At 35.7% G+C, this 12425-nt stretch overlaps 1 protein-coding gene across 3 annotated transcripts in view; it reads right to left on the bottom strand.

Annotated features, from left to right (window-relative positions):
* LOC6042659 (zinc finger protein 497) overlaps positions 1-5357 on the bottom strand; it is a 39690-nt gene extending 34333 nt beyond the window's left edge. For 2 of the 3 annotated variants that reach the window (XM_038263092.1, XM_038263097.1), the window contains exon 1: positions 4998-5355. In XM_038263092.1, the coding sequence (XP_038119020.1) occupies positions 4998-5078 (81 nt within the window). In that variant the 5' untranslated portion in view covers positions 5079-5355. Of the gene's footprint in view, positions 1-4997 lie in introns of all 3 variants that reach the window. The other variant, XM_038263098.1, reaches the window with a different exon arrangement.
* Between the last annotated feature and the right edge of the window lie 7068 nt (positions 5358-12425).

Below are 12425 nucleotides of genomic sequence, written 5' to 3'. Positions count from 1 at the left end.
TGCTCTACACGCCAATGATGTTGAAAATAATTGCTTCAATGGCCAAAATGCCTCAAAAAGTGACATTTCTGAAAAAACGTTACTTAATCCACCTTTAGGTGGTTGGTGCCTTCCTCATATTCATAAAGTCAATACATTCAGTAAAAATAGCAACATTCCCCCTTAACATGTTTAACAAATCAACTTTATTACTCATTTCTTTTGATACAGTATGTAAAAAAAGTATTTACACCCCTTGGGCACTATGCACATTTTGTGATGAAACATGTAAACAATTTAATGTTGACATAAACCTAGTACTACGTTTTGTTCAGAAACTCATGCCCAAGGGGTTTCCAGCATCGTGTCAGACTGGTCACTAATCCGGAATTACTTGGAATTTGAGCAGGTAATTCTGTAATTCCGGATTTACTGAGTAATTCCAGAGTAATCCTGGTAATTCCTAAAAATCCCAGTAATCCTGGTAATTCCATGATTCTTGTTTGTGAAAACATACTTCAGAAATAATAAAATATTGAAAAATAACTGTTAAAAAAATAATTTCGATAAACCTTTTATGATTCTATTTATTGCCTATTAATTTTCATGTAAGAATCCATTCGGATTTTGAGTATGTAATTCAGTAATTCCAGAATTACTCCGCAATTCTGCAGTAATTCCTGTAATTCTGGAATTACCTAGTAATTCCGTAGTAATTCGAGTAATTCCATAGTTACTCAGTAATTCGTGTATTTCTCATCAATTCAAGTAAATCGGCAGAATGCATTTTGTTTTTCCTTGATGCCTTTTATGGTTGTAAGAAGTACAGAGCGGATTCGGAATGTCCGCCAATTTGGATGCTCTCTAATTCAAATGTCAAAATCAGTTGTCAAACAGATGTTGATATTTACCCAATTATTCGATGATTTTCAAGCAGGACGTCCAATTTTCCCAGGTTTTGAGTTTCCCGGAAAACGGGAAGATTTTGAAAAAAAAGTCATAAAATCTATGTTTTCTTTATATTTGTTATGTTTTTCAAGCTTTAAATTTATAGAATTAGCTCAATACTAATAATATCAATCTGAACAAGGATAGCAGTTTTAAGATAGCTTAAATAAATTTTTGCTGTTCTCTGTTTTGCTTTGAATTTTATATGCACCACATTTATAATTCAAATTAAATAAGTATTTTATAAATATTTATTTTTTAATCTCTATATGACATGACTAAAACAGCTTAAAAATTGGGTTAAGATGTATAAAAAACAAAAATGACAACAAATAAAATGGTACCAATTTATGTAAAATTTTAGAAAAGTTTAAACATATTAATTGTAATACTAATGTTATTTCCAGATTTTTGTTTAATTCCGGAATTCCCGTACAACATATAAAAATCCCGGGAATTTCGTGCACTATTGCCAAGCACGTGGTTTTGTGCGTTTGACAACTGTCATTCGATCCAATTTCAAAGACTTTTCTCAATATGCTGGAAGCTAGGCAGTAATTCCAAGTTATTTTTTTATAAATTTGAGCAATTCTAAGTGATTTCTGGAAATCCCAAATAATTCTGGAAAATCAAAGTAATTCATGACATATTGCCAGTAATCCTGGTAATTCCATTTAGACTGGTCAGTAATCCTTGATGCTGGAAACCCCTTGCTCATGCCGAACATTTTGCTGCAAAAAGCTCATGAAAAGATGTTTTCTATAAAAAGTTATATAACAAATACTATTACAAAAATAAAAAAGGTGCAAAAAAAAGTTTGTACACCTTTCGAAAAATTAACATAAATAAAGTTATTTGTTGACAAATCACCATAAATCCAGTCTCCCAACTCCAAATAGGCATCCTTGACTGATTAAAAAAATAATTTGGATTGAATATAAAGTTTACAAATTACTTAGTTTAAAAGTTAATATAACTCTGGAAATTCTATATAAAACTTATCTAAACTTAATTTAGCAAACTTTCAATTTATCTAAATGTCAATAAATGACCATAGAATTGCTAAATAAACATTCTGGAGTGGGTATAACACCGTTTTGGGGTCTTTGTATCGCTAGAATAGATTTTCGTTGAAATTTCGTACCAACCCGGAATTACGTCGTCGAAAAATCCGCCGGCATCCGAACCGGTCCACAATTAACAAGTCAACCTATGTGGCATCGGAAAGGGCATAAAATTTCCGATCTTTTGATACCCAGACATCTAGGTTTTCTATAAAACCCACGTTTTTAAATACCTAGACAAAAACGTTGTTATGGTTTCGTTAGAGCAATCTGCCAAAAATGTATGGAATTTCGTAATTTTTGTTCTCGTGGATCAAACTTACTTTTGCCCAGGTATTTAAAAACGTGGGTTTTATAGAAAACCTAGATGTATGGGTATCAAAAGATCGGAAATTTTATGCCCTTTCCGATGCCACATAGGTTGACTTGTTAATTGTGGACCGGTTCGATGCCGGCGGATTTTTCGACGACGTAATTCCGGGTTGGTACGAAATTCCAACGAAAAATCTATTCTAGCGATACAAAGACCCCCAAACGGTGTTATACCCACTCCAAAATGTTTATTTAGCAATTCTATGGTAATATATTGACATTTAGTTAAATTGAAAGTTTGCAAAATTAAGTTTAGATAAGTTTTATTTAGAATTTCCAGAGTTATATAAACTTTTATACTAAGTAATTAGTAAACTTTATATTCAATCCAAATTTTTTTTTAATCAGTCAAGGATGCCTATTTGGAGTTGGGAGACTGGATTTATGGTGATTTGTCAACAAATAACTTTATTTATGTTAATTTTTCGAAAGGTGTACAAACTTATTTTGCACCTTTTTTATTTTTGTAATAGTATTTGTTATATAACTTTTTATAGAAAACATCTTTTCATGAGCTTTTTGCAGCAAAATGTTCGGAATGAGTTTCTGAACAAAACGTAGTACTAGGTTTATGTCAACATTAAATTGTTTACATGTTTCATCACAAAATGTGCATAGTGCCCAAGGGGTGTAAATACTTTTTTTACATACTGTATGGTTCGCAGACCATCAATATTTCTGGCTCATCGGCAAGGTCTGATAAAAAATACCTATCCAACGATAGTTCGCATGGAAGATTCAGACAATATTTTTATCACAATATCTGAAATCAAACCTCTAAAAAGTGTATAAATAACACTTAAGTGCCAATAACTTTTAATAGGGTTGTCAGATCCTTGATGTTTTAGGCTCATTTGAAAGGTCTTTCGATTATCTAACTAACGATGGGTCGCATGATAGACCCGGACATCATTTTTACTGAAATATCTGAGATCCGGCCTCCAAAAAGTGTATAAATAACACTTAAGTGTCAATAACTTTTGATAGGTTTGTCAGATCCTTGATGTTTTAGGCTCATTTGAAAGGTCTTTCGATTATCTAACTAACGATGGGTCGCATGATGGACCCGGACATCATTGTCATTGAAATATCTGAGATCCGGTCTCCAAAAAGTGTATAAATAACACTTAAGTGCTAATAACTTTTGATAGGATTGTCAGATCCTTGATGTTTTAGGCTCATTGGAAAGGTCTTTTTAATACCTTTCTGAAAATGTATAACATGACAGGGTTTCTTACAAAAACCACCCTTTTTACAATCTTCCGGACATACGCCAAAATCGTTTTTTAAGCATAACTTTTGAAGTACTTTACTAAACTTCATAATTTTCAATAGGGACTTATGGGACCCCAAGACGAATCGAATGAGACCAAAACGGTCCAAATCGGTTAAGCCAGTGCTGAGATAATCGAGTGCATATTTTTTGGTGCACAGACCCACATCCCTACACACACACACACACACAGACATTTGCTCAGAATTTGATTCTGAGTCGATAGGTATACGTGAAGGTGGGTCTACGAGGTCAAATTAAGAAGTTCATTTTTCGAGTGATTTTATAGCCTTTCCTCAGTAAGGTGAGGAAGGCAAAAATCTTTTTTTACGGGTTAAATCCCATTTAAAATTGAAGGGCGGAGCGCCAGCTCCCTTTACGTCCAATCAAGTCCATATTTTGGATTTGAGCTTAGTATGTCCACCGGAACAAACCCTTGAATGCCCGCCAAAAAGTCATTTTTGTTACACCCTAACCTAATGTGTATACTAGGGTAAATGAAAATTTTGGAAAATCGTAAGATCGTACCCCATGGCTCGATTCTTTAGGTAAAAATAAGTAACTGTGCCAATTCTGAGCCGAATCGGTTAAAGGTTATGGGTCGTTTTTCAAAGTTGAAGTTTGTTTGATAAAAATCGAAAAAAAATTAGATGTTTCGGATCATTGTGTAGTGTGAGATTTTTTTGTTAAATTTTATGACAAACAACATTATTGAAGACTACAAAACGATCCGAGTTAACTCTGACGAGTTATCAACGATTTAAAAAAATGATTATGATTTGTATGAAAAGATTTTTTTCATCAACTGCAACGATAAAAAGCGACCCTCAACCCTTAACCAATTTCGCTAAAAAAAATTCACAGTTGCTTATTTTTGCCCAAGGAATCGAATTAGGGGGATCCCTGATGTCGATTTTTTTAATTGTCACCCTAGTGTATACTCATTTCCAAATTTGAGGCTTTTAAGTGTTCTAAAATGTGCTGTCCCTATAAAGACTGTAGTCCCGATTCGCCCAAGGCTACGGTAACATCTTGAAAGAAGGCGAACAAACTTTTTTTTTAAGTTTAACCTGCTATTTTCTTTACGTTACAAGAAACGGAAAATTGATTGAAATAGGAAAAAAAACTTCATCCAGCTAAATTTACACGCTTTCCCTCTGCACATGAAATTTACATCAAGCAGGTGTAACATTGTGTGATGTAAATTAACCTTGCTATGTTATTCCATTTTCATCAATGTCGAATAATCCAAAACATTGCAATGAAAAACAAGTTACATTACCTTGAAATTTGGCTTGTTTTCTACTTTTATTTCTAACAAAAATGGAGCCTTTCGTTTGGTAGTCTCCTCGTATACTTACCCCAGTGTTCTTCTCATAGTGATTCGTCCAGTTAGATTTCGCAAAGCTTCGCTTCAAAGGATAATCGCGGCATTCTTTCATGATTTTCGCCGTAATTGGTATCTTTCTTGTTAATTTTAATATTCCACAAATTGCCTCATTGCTTCCTTCCCACTAATCAAAATTATTTCGACGCATGATTATTCACTTCAAAATTTTCGTCACAATTCCACCTTCGTTCCTCGATATTGCACACCCGTGTCGTGGACACACTTGTTTTGAAAAACACTACAACCTGCCGCTCGGCCGGTTGGTCGGCCCAAAAGTTGTCATTATGTGAAGGTCACCACCCGGCACTGACTGAGTCGAAACTGACCAGGATCATGGCCCAGAAGTCGGTGCATCCTTGGTGGCCCCGTGTCCTCGCACATAGACCGGTCAACAGACATGTGTGATATGCGTTCTGTACATGTGTGTTTTGCTTTTACATAAGAGCACAAACCCCCTTTTCCGAACGCACGTTTTATGTCGTCTTTTGAGGGGTGCGAGAGACAGAGTTGAGCTTGATGATGTAGGGCTAGGCGCAATATTTTGTTTTTGTTGATTGCACACAGCAAATATACTCATAACTGGGGGATGCAAGTTGTGTCCTAAATTTTTTCGAGGGTGCATTTTGTAACGTGTTTAAAGTGGACAGTCTGACTTTTTAACCATATTTTTTTCTTCTCTTTGGAAGATTGTTAAAATTTTCCGCTCGTTCAATTTCGAAGAAACTTTTAAAAAGCAAGCCAAATTTCCCAGAAAGCAATTTAAAATTTTCATTATCGTTCATTCCTGCCATTTCGCAAACCGGTCGTTTTCTTTGTGAGTCCCAGTGGAAAGAGGAATAATTATTTTTAATTTCAATATTTCTTTCTAATCCTCCATCAGCAAAGGCAACGGCGTCCTGGCGCGCTCTTTTTGCTTCAATTATTTTTTTCTGCTTGTCCTCCTCCTCATCGTCGTCGTCGTCGTCAGCGTCCATAATTTTTCATTCAACCCCTTGTTTCTTGGAAATTTTACAGCGCCTTGCGATTTTTTCCCCCGTTTTTCGTCTCATTAATTCATTTTCTTATATTTTTCGATACGCGCCCGTACATAACGGACCTTGTTTTATATACATTTGGCGTTGGCCGCGCAAACACCAACACAAGGATGCCCCCTCCCCCAACCTCCTCACCATTTTTCCAGCACTTCCGGGGGTTTCTTTTGTTTTTTTTTTGCGCCACCCTCCCTTGGCCTGGCGAGGAGATGACTTTGAAATGAAAGGAACGGAGGAAAAAAAAAAGCAACTGAAGAGTGAGCTGTACGCGTCTTTTTCGCCAATATCTCGGGACGGGACATTTCGTCGTGGACCAAGTGGAAATTTTTGTTTTGCTGGCGAAACTGTACATAAATACATAAATATACATGTAACAGCGGCAGTAGCTTCGTTTCACCACCGTATCACCAGGCAAAATTTTACGTAATAAAATACGCTTTTGTTTCGTTTGCGAGGGTGATTTTTCTTCAAGTTTTTGTTGCCGCCAACTTTTTCTTTTTTGCCCAAGTTTTAAATTATTTTTCTTGCCCTTTCACTGCTTCTGAAGTGAAATGAAAATTAGTACCGCTGGATGAGTTATTGCTTCGCAAATTGTGTTCAACTTAGTAATTGAAGAATTTTTCATGTTTTGTACAACTTGAAAGAAAAGTTATCTATTTTTTCCATGCTATTTTTTAGTAATGAGGCTTCAAATAAAATATAAAATGTTAAATAATAATATGCAAGTGATAGTATCAATATAAAATAATATCTGAGGAAAATTAAACAAACGACACATGAGCAATTCTCTACCGAAACCGGAAATGGATTTTATTTGTATTTTTTGATTTGGCTCAAACTTTGTGGGGGCCTTCCTTATGCCCAAATAAACTATCTTGTGTGATTGGTTCATTCATACAAGTCTCCATACAATTTTGGCTGCTGTCCATACAAAAATGGTATGTAAATATTTAAACAGCTGTAACTTTTGAGTAAATTTTCTGATCAATTTGGTGTCTTCGGCAAAGTTGTTGGTATTGTTGAGGACTTTTGAGAAAAAAATAGGTCATAACTCGGTGGCAGATTTTTGACCATGTTTCTCTATGGCTCAAAAGTTGCGGATTTTTGTCCCCTTAAATATATCAAAAAATCTCGAAAATCAAAAAATACGTATTTTGGGAAATTGAGTTTTAGTGAAAAATGTTGATTAAAAAATCTGCAATTTTTTTTCCGTGTGCCTATTTTTTTCTCAAAAGTCCTCAACAATACCTACAATTTTGCCGAAGATACCAAATTGATCAGAAAATTCACTCAAAAGTTACAGCTGTTTGAATATTTACATACCATTTTTGTATGGACAGCAGCCAAAATTGTATGGAGACTTGTATGGGTGCAAAATAGCTTATTTGGTCATAGGGAAGGCCCCCACAAAGTTTAAGTCAAATAAAAAAATACAAAAAATAAAAATGGTCGAAATCGGCCGATTTCGTAGAGAGTTGCTCACATATAACCTGAAATGTTCAAGTAAGTATGTAGCAAGCAAATCATGTTCTGAAATTTAAAATAATTGGTAGGTTCTTCATCCATCTCTTTTTTTTTCAATTTTAAATGTTGACAATCTCTTGGAGAAATCTCTTACGAAGCGACTCCAACTCCTACTTCAAATGATTTAGCAACTCCGACTCCGACTTAACACTATAAAATGCTCTCTACCACATTCAATTTAACGAATTTATGCACCAAAATTAATAAGGTTATGCTAGTTGTGCCCTTCTTGAAGGTGCTGAAGGAACTTTCGTTCTAAATTAAATGTGTTTCAAATTATATAATTTTGTAATTCATGGTTGGCAATCATTGGTTAAAAATAATTTTCATAACTTTACTAGAAATAGGAAAATCGTTACCAAAAGGTATTAGCATGTGTACTAGGGTGGGTACGGATTTTGAAAAGTTCTCAGATCAAGTTCTGGTGTGGTTCCCCTTGTAGGGCATACCCAAAGGGACTCTCACGCCAAATTTCAGCTTATTTGGTTGAAAACTGGCTTGTCTCAAGCGAGTTCAAGTTTACATGGAAATTACTATGGGAAATTTTGAATTTTCGTTCATTCGCTCCTACAGGCTTAGGGAAAACATGTAGAAACTTCTAGGATGGCCAGAAATGAGCGGAATTGTCTGGAGAACAACTTTCCCTAAGAGACCAGGTCGATTCGATCAACCCCCATCGAGCTCAACGGCAATACATCCGGGGTTTTCGGAACCAACGGTTTTCCCCAGAAAAGCATCAAATTTTCCTTAGCATGCTATGAATGTTTGATGAACACCGCGACGCCACATGTCAAACAGCTACCACGTGATTGTAAAATTTGCACCATAACAGTTTTTTTCTTATTTGAAGGTTCAGAATACAGCTAAATAGTATCAGGATCACCATAAATGATAATTCTATAGTTCAAAAAGTAATAAAAAGTTATTCTTTATAGGCGATGCTAGTCCACGTGGTAGCTTTTTGACATGTGGCGTCGCGGTGTTCATCAAACATTCATAGCATGCTAAGGAAAATTTGATGCTTTCCTGGGGAAAACCGTTGGTTCCGAAAACTCCGGATGTATTGCCATTGAGCTCGATGGGGGTTGACCGAATCGACCTGGTCTCTTAGGGAAAATTGTTCTCCAGACGATTCCGCTCATTTCTGGCCATCCTAGAAGTTTCTACATGTTTTTCCTAAGCCTGTAGGAGCAAATGAACGAAAATTTAAAATTTCCCATAGTAATTTCCATGTAAACTTGAACTCGCTTGAGACATGCCAGTTTTTAACCAAATAAGCTGAAATTTGGCGTGATAGTCCCTATGGGTATGCCCTACAAGGGGAACCACACCAGAACTTGATCTGAGAACTTTTCAAAATCCGTACCCACCCTAATGTGTACGGCACTACTCTCAACAAATTGCAGGAGTTTTTTTTTAAAAAAAGCGAATATATCATCGAACGATAACTTATGTCAATGAAGGAAGTCGTCACCTAAAGCGAATTGAAATTTAGCGATTCCGGAAATTCAAAAATCTGTATCTTTTGAAGGAATTTTTTGATCGATTTGGTGTCTTCGGCAATATGAACTACACTGAAAAAATAATACACGGTAAAAAAAATGGTGATTTTTAATTTTACTTTTTGTCACTATAACTTGATTTGCAAAAAACACTATTTTTTGATATGTTTTATTTTTTAACTTCATTTTTCGATGTAAAATCAAATTTGCAATTAAAAGTACTTTAGTGAATTTTTGATAAAGTGCACCGTTTTCAAATTACAGGTAAGTTTTTTTGAAAATAGTCGCAGTTTTTAATTTTATTAAATTAGTACCCATGTTTGCCCACCTTAGAAAAAAAAAATATTTTTGAAAAGCTGAGAAAATTCTCTATATTTTGCTTTTTTGAACTTTGTTGATACGACCCTTAGTTGCTGAGATATTGCCATGCATGTGTTTAAAAACAGGAAAATTTATGTTTTTTAAGTCTCACCCAAACAACCCACCATTTTCTTACGTCGATATCTTAGCAACTAATGGTCCGATTTACAATGTTAAAATATGAAACATTCGTGAAATTTTCCGATCTTTTTGAAAACAATATATTCAAAAAATTAAATTCATGACTAACATTTCAAACGGGCCAAACATTCAATATTTGCGACCAATATTTCGATTTGAAAATGAAATCCGTTTTTGAGACTTATATAGTTATAGTTTTTAAGCACTGATTCATTAAACAGAACTATGTTACGAACATTTTTTTAAACTTTTCGTTCATTTTTTTAAACTAAGAAAAATCCATTTGAAAATATAAATTAGTTTTCCTATTATGGCCACCACTTCCTATAGTAAACCCGGAACCTTTTATTTTTATCACTGTCACTATCACTAAAATTTGAAGTTAGTTCCTATCTGCATCGGAAACCCGTGACAGATACCTAGATTGCTTTGAAAATTTAATCTAGAAATAAAATGTATCAAAGTAAACTGAAAAAAATCTTACAGTTTTCATCAGTAAACAAAAAATGACCAACTCAGTGACAAAATGCCACAAAAATAAATCCTTTTAAAATGTGACACATTGCCGCTGACATTTCAAAAAGAACACACGCAAAGCTTATGTACATTAGCATGTAACAAAATGTCGAATTTTGCGGACATTTTAGGGCAGGGATCCCGAAGGTGTACTGAGCACGAATCCCAGATATGAGCATGATTGGTTGCAACAGGTCTTGGCGCTTTGATTTTGAAGTTTAAATGGGTTTTTCGATTTTTGCATTTTTCAAAAACTCCGCGGGCTTATAGTTAGTGTTCCAGTGGACAACTTTGTCGAAGAGTGCGAAACGATTCGCCCACTGTTAAAAATGTTACAGAATTTATAACCCCGTAGCTGAAAACTTCAAATTTTTCTTCACTTTCTCCTGGCAGCACTTGCTTCCCTGGAACATGAACTATGAGCTCGCGAGGTTTTTGAAAAATGCAAAATCAAAGTCAAAGCGTCAGGTACTGTCGCAGCCAATCAAGCTCGTATTTGGGATTCGAGCTCAGTACACCTAGGGGAACTGAAATGCCCGCTAATTTTACCCCCATCAGTAAAAAAATCATTGCATAAAATGTGAAAATTATAACTAAAAACTAATAATTTATTTGCGAGTTTTCAATTTTGGCAGTTTCAGCTAATTGGAGATTTTTTACAAGAGCCATCTTTTGTACCCGAAAACTTTCACCACTATTGTAAACAATATGTGAAGAATCTAATACTAAATGTTTAGATCGATCCGTGAAACTGTAAAGTGTAAGGGAAGTAGGGCCTATTTTCAGGGTCATCTTTTAAAAAGTCATTTATTTTAACCTAACTTATGATTTCAAAATTTTGTGATATTGAAACCAACAACGCACCAACCGTCAATCTGAGCCACCGAAGCCAAGACGTCTTTATTTGTATTCTTTCTACAGTTTTATTCGAAAAGGTCCTATAGAAATCGGAAATACCACATCATTGAAGACCTGGTAAAAAAATAGGTTGTTTACATTAAAAAAGTATAGAAATGCTTTATCTTTAAATTTCTTATTGTCCTGCAGTTATTTTCAAGTAACCAAAAGAGCTGAAACAAAATATTTGAACGCAATTTGTAACCCACGACAAAGAAGAAAAAACCCGGGCAAACCTGAGCTAAGTTCACAAAGTGTGTGCGCCCCAATAAGTCAAGAAAATTTATGGACCTTTTTATCCATTTGCCACCCCCAACCCAACTCGACCGACCGCCTAGCTCGGAGCGCGCATTTTCTTCGTCCATTTTCTTGATACACAAGAGTTGTTGTTTTTTTTCGTATTATTTCCATCGCTTCTCCCGCAGGCAAAATTTGGTCGAGCGCGCGCTTTTGCTCCTTTTTTTCTCCTTGCTTCTTTTTTTCCCACCCCCTTTCGTTGATGATATTACTGTTGGTGGTGGTGTTGTTGGAGGGTGGGCGGTGGTTAACGCATTCTCTGCTCGCCCTTCGACACAATGGCAACTGGCTCTCTGCTGGCTGTGTGAGGAATATACAAATACCACCCCAACACGGACGACGACGACGAAACAAAAGTGAAAGCCTCGTGAATTGGTGCCAGGAAAGGAACAAAAAAAAAAACATATATACCAACTCAACCCCCTCCTCCTCAATACATATAAAAAAAAGTAAATGCATGAAGATTTGAATGAGCGGAACACGGCGAGTGAATAAGAAGTCGCGCGCGTTCGAGAAGATGAGGATTTTTTTATTATTTTATTTCTTCCTTTTTTGCGTGGGCAAAAGGGATAGCGTCCTGGCCAGCAAGCAGGGAGGTGAAACGAAAAATTTTCCTAATGACTAGGGAAAATGATTGAAAGAATAACCCGAGGGCCTGCCGCGTCGAGGAGACGGAAAAGGACGTAAGGAAATCATCATCGGTATTGCTTGGGTGGGCAATTATTCGATCTCGTCGTTTCTTGGGTTTCTGGTCGGTGCGCGCCAGCGAGAAAAGGGTAATTTTTGAAAGTTTTTAAAGATGTTAGTAGGGGAAGGTGGGGCAAGACGACCATATGAGGCAAGAGGGACAATCGCTCGTACGGCAGTAATTTTTACAATTTTGATTATTTCCAGTATGAGGAATTGTTGCTAGCAATGCAATTAGCTGATTCTACTACCACATAACCGCCAAAACGACTTAAATGCCACGAGGCATAAGATTTAATTAAGTTTTATTCATAACCTTTGTTTTCTCATAGTCCTGTCTCAACTGTCAGAGAAGCAACACTTGTTTTCCAGAGCGCGAGAGTATAAAAAAAAAGCTTTATTCTACTTAACAAAAGGTTGCCCTTTTGTTACCCGCCTTGATTT

Source organism: Culex quinquefasciatus, chromosome 3 (assembly GCF_015732765.1).
Source record: "Culex quinquefasciatus strain JHB chromosome 3, VPISU_Cqui_1.0_pri_paternal, whole genome shotgun sequence".
NCBI classification, from domain to species: domain Eukaryota; kingdom Metazoa; phylum Arthropoda; class Insecta; order Diptera; family Culicidae; genus Culex; species Culex quinquefasciatus.
This window is presented reverse-complemented; position numbering and strand designations above follow the sequence as displayed.